Source organism: Ambystoma mexicanum, chromosome 12 (genome assembly GCF_040938575.1).
Source record: "Ambystoma mexicanum isolate Mex_15411 chromosome 12, UKY_AmexF1_1, whole genome shotgun sequence".
Lineage (NCBI taxonomy): Eukaryota > Metazoa > Chordata > Amphibia > Caudata > Ambystomatidae > Ambystoma > Ambystoma mexicanum.
In genome coordinates, this window is record NC_090936.1 from 421,372,374 (window position 1) to 421,390,329 (window position 17,956).

A 17,956-nucleotide genomic window follows, 5' to 3' on the forward strand; every position below is an offset into this window, starting at 1 on the left:
TTCACACTATAAATCGAGCGTCCAAACATCACTGTGTGTTATATACGTACCACAAAAGTTGGATCATGGTATATGCACATGGTATATGCAGACAGGTCAGTTGTGTGAAGGCAGCAGAACAAATACTTTAAAAGCCTTAATCGCCATTAAAGGTAATTCATTTTTCTCTGTCCTCGTTCCTTTTTTCCACATCTGGTTGGGAACCAGATTAAACAGATTCTATGCCTTGGGAGGGGATAACAGCATATGCAACCAGATTCCAGGAAACCGGTTGTGCAGAATGTCTTGACTGGAGGATGCTTCCCTTCTGGAAGACGCTTCTGAAGAATAGGATAATATTTGCAGAAAACAAGATAAGCTATGGACTTTGAGTACAATATTCACCAATAAAAACCTCTTTTTATTTTGACCAATGCAAAGATGCAGAAATAAGGAAAGGAAAATGTACCTTAACTGTGATTGCTGTCTTCCTCTTCACAATCTGCCTGGCATTGCCAGACAGGCTAGAAGCATTTCTATAATATAATCTATCACTCTCCTCTGATCACCCACACAGCTATCTCGTCTTTATTTTATGAATTTATGAATTGGGATTCACTTTTTTTTAAATCGTATTTTATACTGAATCAGTAAAATGCTCCAGTCACCATACTGTGGTACCCATATCGCACTATTTTGGAAGAAGGGTAACTAAGTCTAGGAGTTTGTCTGTTCCTAGAGTAAATTTTACTTTAACTTCTATAGTAAATCCTGTACCCCCAGTCAATGAGCGCCTATCAATTAACATTGCTAAACATGTATTCCCTGTTCAGCTCCCAAACATTTTTCAGTTACATAGTCGGAACTCTTTTCCCGTGGCCATGTGTGAGAAGGCCATCTAGTCCTGCTTTGCTTAGAATTCTGGACTTTTAATTTTCCTAAATTAAAAAAATAAAAGAACAAACGGCAAGTCCCAGAATCCAAAAGAGAGAAACAGAACTGCATGGTCTTCTCATGCCTGGCAACAGGAAACCTGAGATCTCTGCATAGTTTAAACTGAATGTAGAACAGTCCAGTGTACTTAAGGGGCATGTGAATATGTTATCGCGATAGGGATGTGTGTGCTTTCCATAATGTACTGAAATGTCATAGAGCTGTATCCACACTACTCTCGCCACTTGTCAAGTTTTAAATACAGTGATAATGTGATGGCACCTAAGAACTTGTAGTACTATATTGAGCATGGTAATTTGCCTTTAATTATTTGGTTGTGGCTGCCTGTTTGCTCAAGCCCTACAACCTATGATTGTGTGAAAGTGCTTTACTGTTAATTGCATGTTTGTCTTGAACCTTTTTTGGCAGGTGACATAAAGCAGAATCCAAACTTCCAAATGATTTCCGAAGCTGGTAAGAGTTTTCGCTCTGAGGTTTCTAGGCTTGAAATTAATGTAGAAGCTTAGGGTTGGTACTAAAGTAGCTGAATAACAATAAACATGAATGTATATTGTCTTGCTGTGATTAGAATGCTGTAATGTGGTTGGGCCCTGCATTGTGTTACATAATGTGCTTTATTTGTCAATTTCAAACAGTTTATTCGGATCAAAGTCCATAAACAATGCTCACATAAAAATGTGCACAGTACAATATAAAAACAAAATATACATAACTAGTTTTACAGTACACAGATTTTAAAAGTACACAGTTTGGTCGGGCCACAGTGTCCAAAGGTGTTAAAGAAAGGGTAGCTATGTAGCAACTATCATCTGGATAGGAGGGAGAACATTCACTTTGGAGAGGAGGCAATTTATGTTAAAATATTCCCAATGCACCTCCTTCTGTTCCATGCTTTCCTCATGTATTCTGACATGCCTCAGGCAACAATTAATGGTTCTGCACGCAACAAGTACAAAAGTGCGAACTACACTGAGTGAAGTTCGTTTTCTCAGGAGTGGGGTAATAGTTTGTTTCCTGATGTCATGGTAAGAAGAACAGGACAAAATGTAAAAGATCTTCATTCACGCCCCCACAACCCGGACAGGCCACGGTCTGCTCATGCCCCTACCATTTCTGCGTAATGTCCCTCAGCAGGAGTAGATTGAAGCGCGTCCTAGTGAGTGCCCATCGATCAGCCTGTTTGTTGCTATGCGTCAAATACGCCTGACTAATATCCAATTTCGAAATGGATACATGGAGCCTGTTAGATTGCAGAGCAAGGCTGGTGGATTTGCGTTTTGTTGTAATAAGTGAGCGAAAGGCCCTCTTGTAGACACTCCTCTCTGCTGTAGTTAAGATTTGGGCCAGACATTTTAAAGACGGGCATTGACCAGAGACGCACAGTCAAATGTGCGTTTCAACCATGGTATTCTTTGCCAATGGGGGCACTGCAACGAAGATCTAATAATCTCATGTGTCAGAGTGGCTCTCGAGTTTAAACAGATCCCCAACCAATGCAAAAAGGGTACTTCATACCAATCATCTCCGATGTGGGTTATGTCCTGTTCTATGTGCACAGCATAATTGGGGGCAGAACTGGGGAGACCCAACAATTTTTTCAGGAAGTTATTCTCTGACTTCAATGGCCATTACGTTTTCAGTCCCCCACAGTGTTCCCCCTTAGTTGGTCACAGCCTTTGTTTATGCACTGAACGCTTCCATGATGAGACTTAATGGTTGACCCTATCCCATTTTCATGAATCTTGCGATGCCCCCCAGTGCTTGGTTCATTTTTGTGCTTTATCTCTGGATATGGGCCACCCCCCTCTAGTTGTCTGAGAAACAGATGCCTGGATAACCAAACTTGGTTACCCTATGGATAACAGACCCATTGCTCATCATAATGCGCATTTTGACTGGTTTCCCCTCTCCTGGCACTACATGCCATCACTGGATTTACTAGTGGCCGTAGTGAGTTTTAAATCTGTCATGAAGTCAGTATAGGCATTAATCCGTTTTTGTAGGGCTATTGGTGTCCGGGCAATGAGCACCATGTCATTGGCGTATGCAAGCAGAGGGAATGTTTTATTACCCACCCACGGAAAATCTGCTTTTGTATTCACCAGCGCTCTGAACAGGCCATTTTTGTAAAGCGTAAATAGGACTGGCACAAGCACACAGCCCTGATGAACTTCTGTGGCCACCCCAAAATAGTGTATTCTCCCTGTTCACCAAAGCGGACACAGGCCCTGGTGTCCTCGTTAAGCAATTGAAGGATCCGTACCAGCTCAGGTGGACAGCCCATGGACCCGAGCACCAACCAGAGAGAAGCTCTGTCCACCTTATCAAATGCGGTGCTCAGGTCCATTAAGGCTAAATAAATCGGCTCCCCCCTACTATAGACGGAGGCGGCCCCTACCAAATACAGATTCAACGCCTGTTCTGGGTTCCCAAGAAAGGTCTAAAGCCATATTGGACCTCTGAGAGAACTTGACTGGTTGAGGTCCAGTCTTCAATGTGCTTTAAAATGACCCGTCCTAAAGCCTTGAAGGAGGTGTCCAGCAGTGAAATTGGCCTGTACGTGACAGGGCTCAGGGCTTCCAGAATCACCCTTTTTGATGATAGGTTCAATGATGGCTTTTTCCCAGGACTGTTGACAAATAGAAATTAAAGCAGGCTACCAGCAAATGGACCCATAGGTTCATCTTGCCCTTGTATAAATCAGCGGGGACTGCATCTGGTCTCGGTTCTGGTTTACGAGCCTGTTGGTTGACTATCTTTTCCACCTCCTTCAAAGTTAGCTTTAGGGAGGAGCAACGGTCCCTGTCCCCAAACCTACAGGCCTGTCCCTGATATAGGGATGAGAAGTGATCGGACCAGGATTTAGGTGCAACATGGTTTTCCCTATGAGTCTTGCCTCGTTTGTATTGAGGGCCTCCCGTGGCGAACTCCCAAAATATTTTGGACTCTGTTGCGGTGACAGACGTCAATAGGTCTTCCAATGCATTATTCTCCAGTTGAGCTTTATTATGTTCTAGAGTCCCTTTGTAGTCGGCCCTAGCCTTGACAATGTCTCCCTTTGAGCTTTTCGTATCTCTCAAGGTCCTTAATAGATTGTTCTATGCAGACCTGCATTCTGCATCAAACCAGCTGCCCAGCCTGTTGTGCCTTTGCTTAAACTCGTACTGAAAACAATCATTCATGGCCATACAGAGGTCCTTGGACCAGATAATAATCTGGTCAGCGGGAGCCTTGCGGTCAAGAATAGATAACATTTATGTAAGTTGTGAGCTACAGCTTTACATTGGGCTGCTATAGGGACGGGCCATGCCCATTTAATTCTCTGTTTACAGTGCAAGTTTAATGCACTTTGACCCGGTTGATGGGGGAACAGCCCCGGGAACTTGGAGGACACTGTGTTTAAGGACTAGTTTGAGCGGGAAATGGTCACTAAAAATGTCCTGCATAATTCTGAAATCCACTATGAGTTGTGTTGGACGTGCATGAGAAAATAATTGATGGTCAAAGAGCCATTAGTGTTAATAAATGTGAGTTTACCTGGCACATCTGAGTGAATATGTCCATTAATTGAGTGCGTTCCCGGTTCTACTAACCAAATGCCTAATTGCAGGCCCCTGGAGCAGACCTGTCCGTCCCTCATCTGTGGGCACTTGATCCCATTGGCCTGCTCATCACCATGGTCAACAAGGTTGGGTGGAATCCCATTCCCTAGTTTGACATTGAAGTCCCCTCCCAGTACCAATAACGTTTGTTCAACAAGGTGATCCAAATTAAGCCCTCCAGCATGTTTTTAATGTGCTTTATATCAATATTAGTGGCACGTCCTTCTCCTTGACTTTGACACCATGCATTGGTCGACCTTCCTCTTACACCACTGTGAAATGTCATATATGAATGCAGAAGCAAGTAAATTGACCCTGGGGTGAGAAAATTATTTGGAAAAAAAAAAACACAAGGGAGAAGGAACCTTCAGTTCACAGTAGTCCCTTGGTCGACAAGCACACAATTGAACCTGCAGAGATCCTGCAAGAAGCAATTGTGTAACTGTAAAGACTGGAGGGGGGTGTCTGTACTTCTGCTCTCTATATGGTAGAGGAGAGGTACAGAGGTCCCCAGCCAAGATTCTCTATTATTGGTATGTGGTCGAGCAATCAAGGCCTAGCTTCTCAGGAGGTGATGCAGGCTGATTCTTAAGAACAGTGTAGTCCCCAAGCGCCCACAAAGGAATGTCCACACACTGTATTAGTTAAACACAGTCTTTATATAATTAATGTTCAAGGTTATGTACACTATCACAATAACTCACTTTGTGCTTAGAAAATCAGCAATGGTAACTATATACAGTTCTAAGGTGGTACCACAATTATTATCAGATCTCATTAAAGTGCATCAACTATACTCTGGTCAAATGTCACACAGATCACTCAATAAATGAAACCAATAATAGAAAATGGAGGAAAGTAGTTGGTTAAAACAATTGGCAGAATACTGGCCCCTACCAGTAGACACAGTTCTGTGTGGAGATCCCCCCACCTGGGCAACCTGTAAATAAGATGTATCATAAGCCCAGTCCATATATTGCTCTATAAGTCTTATTTCCTTCTATAATGTTTCTACCACCCCAATGTACCTGGAATAGCAGAGTTCGACATCGGGTTGTCGACGGATCCTTCTTGAGCGGCTCCCTTTAAAGCAGGAGCCACGGATAGTCGAGATCCCACGAGGAAAAGGGCTGAACGACGACAGGGAGGTAGCAGCTTCGTTCCTAGCGGTGTTTGGCGACGTCGGAGCGTTGACGTCCTGCAAGGAAGAGGCATGCAGGGCACCTCAGTGACGATAGTTCAGGACCGCAAAGAGTTTGAAGAACTGTGGCCCAGCAAGGGCGTCGAGTCGACTGTGGTCTTTAGGTGGCGGGAAACCCACCAGCGGATGCTCCTCGGCGCGTGGCGGCCTCGACTTTCTCCGGCGGGGCAAAACGGTCGACAGTGCAGGCAAGAGCGTCCTTCGATCAAATGTTACATAGGCAAAGGGAGCCCGGCGGGCTCCGGTCGACGACGGCGATCGTCGACGGTTAAGGACAACAGTGTCCGGGCGCTTCTCCTTGTGATTCCGGGCAAACCCCTGCTCCGGTCGGCAACCTGTCGTAGGTCTGTCTACCAGGGAGCACTGGCAAAGATTAGCAGTGCACGATTGTCCCGCGTAGCTTGGGAAGAGGGCGCCTAATCGGGTCCTCTCTGGGTCAGTCCTTGGAGACACAACAGCTTTCATATTGGTGAAGTAGAGCAGCAGCAAGACTTCTCTTCCAGCAGGGCTTCAAGGTTAAGCTTCAGGTTTACTCCAGTTACTCTTCGTAGTGGACTTTAGCTTCTAAACACGAATTCTAGCAGTGAGAGGCCTCCAGATATACTAGTGGATTTCCCATTCATTCTGCTGGGTCACACTCAGGCAACCAATCGGTCAGAAGGGCATTCATGCAGGCAGGCAGCCAATCAGGTGCATAGTGCATTCAGGCCATTCACTTCTCGTCAGACACTCACAAAAAGTTATGTGTATTGGGACATGTACCCAGCCATTCACTGTATTCATACCAGTTTGGGGCAGGGCTGTCTCAGTCATTGTGTCAAACACCAGAAACTAGACATCCACAACAAGAAGTGCATATTTGTCACACACTCCATTCACCCAGGTCTCACCCACAGGGTGTACCCACAACATACAGTCACTGGGAAGGCTCCAACCAGTCTGGCCTGGACTTCACAACAACACCATATATGGAACTTCCACTCAACAGCCGGTCAGGGGGAAGGGACAGAGTCAGGGCTTCCCAGGACTTTGGGAAAACAAGGTAACAGGCAATAGAAGGCAAGAGGCTACAAGGGCCATCTTGTTTCCTATCAGGAATCAACTGATTCCAATGGCAGGGCCTGGGTATCCCAAAATGGAGGATATTCAGAGCACCTGTCAAATTTAGCATGGAGCTGCCACCAGCCCATGCCCTGCTCTGTGGGCCACACACAGTTGCCCAAAAAGATACACTAGGGGCACATGGTTGCACCCCACCCATGGGTGCCATAAGGGTATCCCATGGGTCTGTACATCAAACGAAAAGAGAGAGCTGCACCGCCAGGAGTCCCACATGAACTCAGAACACATGATAAAAAGCATTAAAGGACAAGGATACGGAGGCCCTGTCCCTCTGATGCATTTCCAGCATCACAGTCACCCCCCCACCCCAGACTGAGGTTAGGGTGCCTAATCTCCCACGAGATAGACACCCTCATCCAGACGGTCAACATACCTTCTGGAAAGGCCATCTGCATTATCGTGACTCTTCCCTGGTCTATGCTGTATGGTGAAGTCTAGCCCTTGCAGGCTTATGGACCATCCGAGCAGTTTCGGGTTCTCACCCTTCATCTGAATAAGCCACTTCAGGGGCTTATGATCTGTTTGGACCTTGAAGGTAGACCCTGTAAGATAGGGCCTAAAACGCCTAAGACTCCAAACTATACTAAAACATTCCTTTTCAACAGAAGCCCACCTAAGTTCTCTACCCTTGAGTTGTCTACTGATGAGTATGATAGGATGTTTCTTCCCTTTGTCATCTAGCTGGGACAAGACATCTCCAATTCCAGTGTCGCAGGCATCCGTCTGGACGATAAAGGGTCGGCTGTAGTCAGGGATACACAACACAGGTGCCCTACACAGACTTTCTTTCAAGCCATCAAAGGCCATCTGACAGTTTTCAGTCCAATTAACCTTCCTAGGCTGTTTTGGTGAAGTCAGAGCTGTCAGTGGTGCATCTATGGTTCCATAGTCCACCATGAAATTGCGATAATACCCAGTGAGGCCCAAAAAAGGCTCTCACTTGGGTTTGAGTAGTGGGAGTCTCCCAGGCATGTACATCCTGTCCTTTACTGGGGAGAGGTTGGATTTGACCCCCCTCCTACTTCATGACCAAGACACGTGACTGTCCCCTGAGCTATCTGGCACTTGGTGGCCTTGATAGTGAGGTTAGCCCTTTTTCAAGGCCTGCAACACCTTATCCAGATGTGTCAAATGCTTTTCCCAGGTGGAACTGTAGACGGCAATGTCGTCTAGGTAGGCTACAGAAAAGGCCTCCAGCCCACTGAGCACATGATTGACCAATCTCTGGAAGGTGTCAGGGGCATTCTTCAACCCAATAGGCATGACCCTAAACTGGTAGAGTCCCTCTGGTGTTGAGAACGCTGTATTTTCCTTGGCATGGTCCGTCAGAGCTATTTGCCAATAGCCTGAGGTAAGGTCAAAGGTGCTCACAAATTTGGCAGCACCTATGGTGTCCACGAGCTCATCAGCCCGGGGCAATGGGTGCGCATCAGTTTTGGTGATAGCATTGACTCCTCGGTAGTCCAAACAGATCCTCCAATCCTTGGTACCGGCCTGAGAACTTGACCTGGGGACAAGGACCACTGCACTGGACCAGGGACTGGTTGAGGGTTCAATAACACCCAGATCCAACATCTTGGCGACCTTGGCCTGGATGTGGTTCTTAACGGTATCTGACATACGGTAGCACCTGCTTTTGACAGGCACACTGTCACCAGTGTCAATCTCGTGCCTACACCACGGTGTAAGGCCTGGTGTCAGTGAAAACAGAGAGGCATACTGCCGGACCAAAGCCCTGCAGGCCCTCTGCTGCTCTGTCGTCGGATCGGGAGAGGGATGTACTCCCTCCACTGAGCCATCCTGAGGGTTGCTAAGCAACAAGTCAGGAAGGGGCTCACTCTCATCCTCTTCTTGCTCCGAAGCTAGCAAGAGACATGAGCCTTCTGCTCGCCTGTGGACAGGCTTGAACCTGTTAACATGAATACCTGAGGGGCTACCCCAGGGACTCCCATATCAACCAGATAATTGACTTCGCCCATCTTGGAGATGATCCTGAAGGGTCCAGTCCACTTGTCTGCCAAAGCTCTAGGCTTGGTAGGCTCCATCACAAGGATTTCCTGTCCCGGAGTCCAATCCACTTGCGAGGCTTTAAGGTCATGCCAGTACTTGTTCAATTCCTGGCTGGCCTTGAGATTTGCTGTTGCCTGACCCATCATCTGTGTCATCCTCTGTCTGAGGCCTAACAAATAATTCCCCACTTGCTTGGCGAGACCTGGAGGGTTGGCTTCCAAACCTTCTCTGATCAAGGCAAGGGGCCCCCTCACAGGATGTCCAAAGAGTAACTCAAAGGGGCTGAAACCAACACCCTCTTGAGGTATTGCTCTGTAAGCAAACAGCAGGCATGTCAGGAGGAGATCCCATTCCCTCCTTGGGGGCTCTTCCAAAGCACCTAACATGCCCTTGAGGGTTTTATTAAACCTCTCAAACAGACCATTGGTCTGGGGATGGTAAGAGGTGGAGAACTTGTAGGTTACCCCGCACTCTTTCCACATGGTTTTCATGTAACTAGATATGAAGTTGGATCCTCTGTCAGAGACAACCTCCTTGGGGAATCCAACTCAGGTGAAAAAGCATAGGAGAGCCCTGGCAACCACCTTGGCAGTAACAGTCCGAAGGGGTATAGCCTCACGGTACCTGGTGGCATGATCAACCAAGTCCAGGATGAACTGATGTCCACCTGAAGTGGGAGGATCAAGGGGACCGACAATGTTGATGCCCACCCTCTCAAACGGTGTGCCAACCACTGGCAATGGTTGCAGTGGGGCAATGACACTGCCTCCAGTCTCGCCAGACAACTGACAAGTTGGGAAGATCCTGCAGTGGGACTCCACTTCTACTCCCATCCGTGGCCAGTAGAAATGGGCAGAGAGCCTCTGGTTAGTCTTCTTGGTCCCAAGATGACAAGTCAAGGGCACCTCATGCGCCAACTGCAGCAGGAAGGGCCTGTAAACCTGGGGTACCACCAACCTCTTGAGGACACCAGGTTCAGGCTTAGTGGGCTCACTAACAAGGAGCTTACCCTCCCAATAGATTTGAAATGTCCTAGGCACTTCTCCTTGTGCCTGGGACAGGGCCTGTTTCCTCAGACCCTCAAGAGAGTGGCTCTCTCTCTGTGCCTTACAGAAGTCCGCCCGGGAGGGTCCCCCTTCAGCCAACAGGCATTGAAGGTCGGGGTGGTCCTCTGGGTTGAGAACCTCTCCCACAGGAGAGTCTTCTGTCTCGTCTCCCTCAGGAGTTGAGCTTGGGTTTTCCAGTGGACCTAGCCCGTCCGGAGAATGGATCCCAATGGGTGCTGTGGGAACAGCAGGAAGAGAAGGAGCCCCCTTCACACAGGTGGCCTTCTTGTTCTTCCGTCTTCTTGCCTTAGGCCTCGCCTTTGGCTTGGGTACCTGACTCACAGCCAGACCCTGTGTCACCTGTGACTTAGTGACTGCAGCAGCAGTCATGGGAAGACCATCCGAGATCAGCCCCAACTCTACTAGATCATTACCTAACGGAATGTTAGCGGGGACATTGTCCTGAACCAAGACAAGAATCTTTGCTGTCTTGTCTTCAATCATGAGTGTGACTAAGGCTACCGGCGATCATTTGGGAGACCCACCAGCTAACCTGGTATTTCTCAGAGGAGCACCTACATAGTCCTCTGGCTTGAACAGGGTCCTGTCCACCACTGTCATGCTTGCCCCGGGGTCTCTGAAGCCGGTAGAAGGCTGGCCATTCAAGAGGACACTTCTCAAAAACCTACAGGTGTTCTGTGGAATAGTCACCACTACTTCTGCTTACTGGTCCCAGGCCCCAAGGGACACTAAGGACATCTCTACAGGAGCACCCAATGCGATTCCTGTAGAGGCGGGGAGGACAATGGCCTCCACCTCGGACAATGGGGTAAGGGTAGCTCATGCTGGCAGCCTGTACTCCAAGTGCCTTACCTTTACACTTCGAGTCACCCTTCTTGTGATCCAGAGCCCCACATTCCCAACAAATGCCTGGAATGCGGGGCATGGTACTGGAACCACTGGGAGCCTGCTTTGCAGCAGGTGAACAACTACTCTTATTCCCACCCACAGATGACTTATCCCCACTAGATTTATGGGTTTTAGGAGAAGGAAGGTTTTGGTTTACCACACTGTAACTGCTTTTGGGACTCCTCAGCTTTCTGAGAGGTCCCACTTTTTTTTTTCTTTTATTTGTTCTTGATTCTATTACAACGTAACAGAACCTTTACAAAAAATGTATCATAATTATATCAGTGCTACAGTATTATAACAATTTAAGAGAGAATAAAAATAGCATTACAGTAAAAAGACATGTTAAAACTCCTTAAAAGCAGTTATTATCATAAAAAATATTCCATCTCATACAAATTATTTGATCATATGACATTGTAATAGGCAACAGGGTAGATATTTCAGCATAGCACATGACAACTTACATTTTATACATGTTGAATAAAGCTTCACAGTGTGTCTCAAGAACCATACCCAGGGAAAAATGGACATAACTATTATATGTCGATTTCGCCGATCTTGCAGCTAAAGTGATAGTATGTTTACCCAGATTTTCCCAGATTTTCAAACCTTGGCATACATAGCTAATTCTTTTTCTGTTAATTTGCAAAAGCTCACAAGGGCATAGATACGCGGTTTATGCGTGCCTTGCATCATTCTGGCCCATAAGAATATTAAGCAATCGACATAATTAACATTTACAAATTCCATGAGTGATTTATTTCTTGGGTTCTTAAAATGTGGACAGTATAAGATCAAATGTTTCAGTTTTTCAATAGGTTCAGTGTATAAGGGAAAGCGACAATGCTTACTATCAGATTTGACATTATCGGTCCATTTTGAGATCCTTTCTTTAGTATAGTGCAAATTTAGTTTGAACCTTAAGTAAGCTTTTCTTGTATGATTGCGAGGAAAAAGCATAATATGGTCATATCTTGGGATACGCTTCTTGGTATGCAAATAATATTCCTTATGCAATTTGTATTTCCCTATTTGTTCAATAGTTATGCACCAATCCACTTCAAATAACTTTTTTTGTCGCATAAGATGGTCTAATATGCACATCGTCCACCGTGATATGGGCCTCCTTCAAAATGGCATATAATTTGGCCTGTTATTGAACAAGAGATGCTGAGGACATTGATTCTATGGTTTTCCTCATATCGACAAATAATGAATTCGTCGGAGGATAGGTTATTTTTTGCAAAATTAGTGAGGAGCCTCCATTTCCATCGAGTGGATAGTGCTATTAGACCTAGCTCATGTCTTAACACAGCATTGAGCAATGACATTGGGAGGCACATAGCGCTTTTCAACAATGTGCCTTGTAATTGATTTAAGATCGGACCCATTTCACATAAACATATATCCAACGAATATAAAACATTACTTTCAATTTTTAAGGTTAAAAACTCCATAACAGGAGTTATAGAAAATGTGCAATATTTCGCATAGATTAGTTTTAATTGTGATAAAAGAGATCTGGTCATAATTTTTAATAGGTCAGTCCACGTTTTAATAGAGTTTTGCTCCAAGAGGTAATAGCCTAAATAAATCTTGTCTGTAATACAAGGGATAGCTATTCCCATAATTTGCCATTGGAATTTTCTGCTTTTTTTCTGAACTCCGAATTTCATGACAGCCGTTTTAGCAGGATTAGGGGTTTCATTATGCGCCGTAGCAAACTCTTCAAATAGCCCTAATTTGAATTGTAGGCCTGCCGGAGTAGGGTCAAATATAATAATATCATCGGAAAAAGCGATCTATTTCAGTTGAATGGAGCCAATTTTTACAGAAAACAGTTTTTTTTCGTCCCAAGTTTTATCAAGGTCTGCAAGGTAGAGATTAAAAAAGGTTGCAGCAAGGTTGCAGCCTTGTTTCAGACCTAGGCCCGTGCTGATCGGCTTTGTGGTTCGACCCTCTGTTGTGATTTTAATTTTATATGAGGTGTTAGTATGTATTGCTATGAACCAATATATTAGAACTTTAAGAATTCCCATGTTGATAAGTTTGGTCCATAGTAAGTTACGCACTACGTTGTCAAAAGCTGAAGACATGTCGATAAGGGCAATATAAACTGGGTTTGCAGATTTTTTTTTGGATCCTGCAATAGTAAGTGCCATAATCATAGCGTTGAGCGTGGTGCTCATCCCTTTCCGGAACCCTGTTTGATTTTTGGAGTATAGAGCATTATTTTCAATGTATTTTCCAAGTCCTAGAGCAGAAGAATTCCAAAAAGTTTTGCCTCAGTGTCGATTAGGGCGATGGGTCGATAGTTCTGAGGAAGAGAGGGATCGCCTTTTTTGTATATTGGTATTATGATGTTAGAGGATAACCAGGAGGTAGGAATGATACCCAGATTCAAAATGGCCTGGAATTTGGTATTTAAGATCAAAGCCCATAAGTCTGGGTCTGCCTTATACAAGCAAGGGGGAAAGCCATCTGGACCAGCTGATTTGGTGTAATGAAGTCTGGAGATGGCCCACTTGATATCTGTGATTGACCATGTCAGACGAGGGATCTCATGGTAAGATAGAAAAATGGGAGGGACATTTAAGAATTTATAAGGAAGCTGGTATTTATTTGTAATGTAGGTATTCCAAACAGATTCCGGTATGCAGTTGGGCGTTGGTAACAGCATTTCATTCCGATTACTTTTGATTGTTCGCCATATAGTAAGTGTATCATGTTCTATTATGGCTCTGATAAGTTTGCAGTTATCTTCATTATATCTTAATATCCGAGCGTGTTTTAAGTTTTGTTTATATATGACCAAGATCCGATTCCGCTGTCTTTGATACATCTCACGCGATAGTCCTGTTTTTTTCAGCTGTCTCAGAGCCTTGTTTTTTTCACGTTTCTGAGCTTTGCAGATTGGATCATATGAGTGTAAGTGGGTACAGTTAGACACTTTTTTGCTGAAGTATGCTAACGCGGAATGCATAATTTCTGAATATATTTTCTCCATTTCAGCTGTCGAGGTTTTCTTACTGATATTTCGGTTGGCAATACACGACGCTACATAATTAACAAATTGCTTGCATAAGCCTTGGTTCCACCTGAGAGAAATTTGCGGACGATCCATTTCTACCAACACTGTAGAGTGATCAGCTTCAAATAAAAGACAGTTGAGTCTCATCTTACCAAGAATTTTCGCATGATCTCCGTATGTCATCTGATTGATTATTATTGGAGATGATATAAGAAGCAGGTTGTGTGTGGCAAATATGAAATCAATCGTAGAAGACTTTGAATCTCTTGACCATGTGGACCAATGACTCGTTTGGTCAGCTGTAATAATATCCAAGTCCCAATCACTTAGGACATTTCTCCATGTTGTTCCTCTGTGCTTGGATAGTGCATTTATTTTTGAGCCTCTTAACTCATAATTTTTCCTACAGTCACAGTTGAAATCTCCTCCTAGTATTATTTCAGCATCTTGATATTCATTAGTATTAAATTCCAGACGGGTATCAACTGCATCTATCATGTCTTCAATCGAAGTGTTAGCAGGATTCCAATAAATCGTGATGATGATAAATTGTCGGTACTTAGGAATGTTTGTGTTTAGCAATTCCCCAAGCAGATTATTAGCTTTCCAAATAATCTTCGAGCTAAACATTAAAGCATTATCCACTGCTATCGCAACACCTCCGGATGGGTGGCCAAAAGAGGATCGGGTGGCCGCAGCGAAGCGAGTAGTATAGTCAGGCAGGGTGATAGTTGTAATTTTCATGGTTTCTTGCATCAGCAGGATTGCTGGAAGGTTATGAGGTTCGAGCGTGGAATGCGATTTTATTAAGTTGAGGTAGCCACATGAGTTCCAAGATTGGACAGTTAAGTGGGCTTTTGTGGTCAGCTATGCTATAGAACCAGATTCTTTAGATTTTAGTATTGAGTTAAGCATCAGCGCCAACCAAGGTAAGCTCTGGAAATTGCCCACTCTGTTTAATAGTTCTTTAATAGCACCATTTTCATCCTCATGAGAGTTCAGTGGCAAAGATGACGTCATAGATGGTACTGCGTCATGAGGGCATTTGTGTTGAATGAATTTCTTTGCATCCAATTCATTTTCAATAGAGCTTGGGGTAAGACCTTCTTCTTTAATTCCTTCTCTATTGAACCATAGAAATGTTGTAACAGCTTCAGAGGTCAGATAGCACAAAGCACGATAGTTGTTTTTGATTGACAATGAGACTCTAAGAATGTCTTCTGATCTTAACATTCGAAGCTGGGGAATTTGTGTGAAGAGTGTTAAAAGAAATGCTCGATTGATACGATTTTTCCCAAGGAGTTCTCGGGTGCCTTCAAATCCTAGAAGATGGCGCTTTTCATTTTTAGTTTCTTGTTTCTTGTCTGGGACTTGATCCAGAAGTCTTGCTGGAGGTACGGAGGTGTTTGCATTAGTCTGGACCGGCTTCTCAGAGTATGTCGTGGTTAAGGTTAATGATTTTGCACCTGAATATGTTTTAATACATCCCTCGTAAAGCTCTTTCCGCAAAATGTCCACTATTTCATTGCAGTTAAGCACAGGAGCGTTTCTGATTTGAGCTTCCGAAAGAAATTTACACAGGGCTAAGCCATGGACTGATATACAATTGTTGTCTGGGGAAGTTGGTACCCTGGCGATGGTCAGTTCTTGAATTCCAGGCTGCGGAGGTATTGATTCCAGGAGAGGCAATGTCGTCAGTGTTCTTTCTTTCCCCCTCCATTCACTACTATCATAGGTCGTGTTGTATCAGAGGGATCAATGTTTTTTGCAGTTGTGGAACAGCCGTTTGGATAATTTATACAGACTTCGCTGTAAGTTTTCTTCGTTGTTATGATAGAAGGTTTGATGAGGGACTTGTCATTGAGTCGAGTAGTACGGCTTCTGCCACATGTTGGAAAGTAGTTATCCAGATTTGTTTTAATTCCGGTCAATTGTATAGGCAATTGGTTGTTTAAAGACTTTACGGGCACTGACACATTAGCTTTTTGGTTTTCAAACTTGGTTATAGTTATCGCATTCATAGAATTTGGTTGGTTTGATTCTGTCATTCTTGTGGTGAAGTTGATGGATTTGTTGTCATTGCCGGTGTTTGTCGTATCAATTGGATTGGTTACTTTAGTCGTTTTTATTATTTTTTTTGGCTTCTTAGTAATGAGCTTTGTAGCTGGAATTAAAGCTTCTTGGCTTTCTTTTGATAGTTGTTGGAGGTCTATGTGATCGTCATCAGGTGTTCTATCAGTAGTGGTAGGTATTGGTAATTTACCTGAATCAGCGCAATTCTTACAACCTTTTAACAATGCATCCTTGTGTCTTTTGGCGTATCTTTTGAAAGCTCTTAGATGTAACTTTTTTGCTCTCCGTGACATAAAGCAAGAGTTCATCAGTTGGTAGATCTTCATTAGTGTCAGGAACCAAGATTGGAAACATTGGTATCGATGGCGATTCCGACGATGACCGGTCTAGTCCTCACCTAACATGGCGCCCGACAGGACGCTGGAGCTTATATAATCTGGCTCCGCCCACTTTTCGGCGCGTTGTATCTGTTGTTTCACTCTCTCTCAACGCTCCGTCTGTGGATTATTGCCATCCTGTGTTTACCTTATCGTTCTCTTCTCCCCTTATTCCTTCCTTTGTTCCTTATTGTCATTCATTTCTACTACTCCGTGTTCGCTACAGTTCTGCTCTGCGCACACGAGTTCCGCTGTAATATCTGCTGCGGTACCTTTCCGCTTCTTTATTTCTTTCTTGCTTAAAACTTGTACATTTCCTTTCAACCTGGCTCCCCGGCCGCGAGGGTGCTCGCACACTGTGTTCCGCGTCCGGGAACAGGAGCTTCTTACTTACCTTACTATCGGCTGTCCCTTCAGCCCTTCTGACTGGTTGTTTCATTATTCCTCTCTCACGAAGGCGCTGTGCTAAAATCCTCAGCGTTTCGTTAGCCTACTTCTCTACCTTCTTTTCTCTCCCTACGGCGTATTACCTGCTGGCGTGTGGTTCCGTTTCCATTCCGCCGTGGTGGGTTAGTGCTGCTCTAGACGACTTAGGCAGTTCTATTGCCAGCTCAATTGCTTTCTCACTGTTGTTGAGTATAGTAGTCCTTCTCCATTACTTTTCCTACAGCACCCCTTTTCTTATCTATACCATCCTTTCCCTACCCTATTTTCAGGGTCCTCTACCCTATTCCTCCGTATAATATATTCTTGTCTCTTGGATCCTTAATTCATCGACAACATCATCTACTCTGACATCTTGGAGTTGCCATTATTGATTGACACCAGCTAAGTCCTACCTTCCGAACCCATCTATGGACTAGGGTTTTTTCCGCCTTCGGGCTTTTTCCCTAGAACTGAGGCTGGCCCCCTGGGGTTCCCCGGTGATAGGTCCAATCTTCTGTCAAGGTGGCCTCCGGAGGGGCCAGACCTTATCTTCACGAAAAGAAGACCAGGACCCAGAAAAGCAAGGTTCCAAGGACTAAGGAGAAGCCAAGCAAGGTCGAGACTGATCCTTGTGTATATACCTCGGAGGACACAGGTGAGGAGAAAGGGGAGGTAGACAAGGGATCGGACAGAATACAACGCCCGAATCCTAACATGGCTTCCTTGGAACAATACCAAGAACTGGTAGCCGCAATGCAAAATCTCACGGTTGAAGTCCAAGCCTTGAGGACAGAGAACATATCACTCCGACAGCAGGTAATCCTGCATAGAGATGACCGTGGAGATCTACCTGCGATGCCCCTTTCCTTTGGCAAGTACAATGGTTACCCGGGAGGAATGAAAGAATTCCTTGATGCCTGTGGGGTGTATTTTGCCTTCCGTACCCATGCCTATGAATCGGCAAGATCTAGGGTTGGTTTCATCATCGCCAATCTCACAGGAAATGCCCTGGCTTGGGCCACTCCTCTTGTTGCCAGAAACGATCCCGCTTTGATTGATTATGATCGTTTTATAGAAGGATTCAAGGAACGATTTGACAGACCAGAGGTACTATATTCCTCCCTAGAAGCTATTCTAGATGTCGAACAAGGGAACACAGATGTCCAGACGTATATCGCCCGCTTTCAGAGACTAGCAGCGAAGGCTGACTGGCCAGATTCAGC

General features: G+C 44.8%; 1 protein-coding gene across 3 annotated transcripts in view; it reads left to right on the forward strand.

Moving 5' to 3' along the window:
* The window catches only part of DDX11 (DEAD/H-box helicase 11), a 1,292,375-nt gene that overhangs the window by 744,051 nt on the left and 530,368 nt on the right, over nucleotides 1–17,956 (forward strand). For all 3 annotated transcript variants that reach the window (XM_069628571.1, XM_069628573.1, XM_069628572.1), the window contains exon 13: nucleotides 1,342–1,386. In XM_069628571.1, the coding sequence (XP_069484672.1) occupies nucleotides 1,342–1,386 (45 nt within the window). The remainder of the gene's footprint in view (nucleotides 1–1,341; nucleotides 1,387–17,956) is intronic.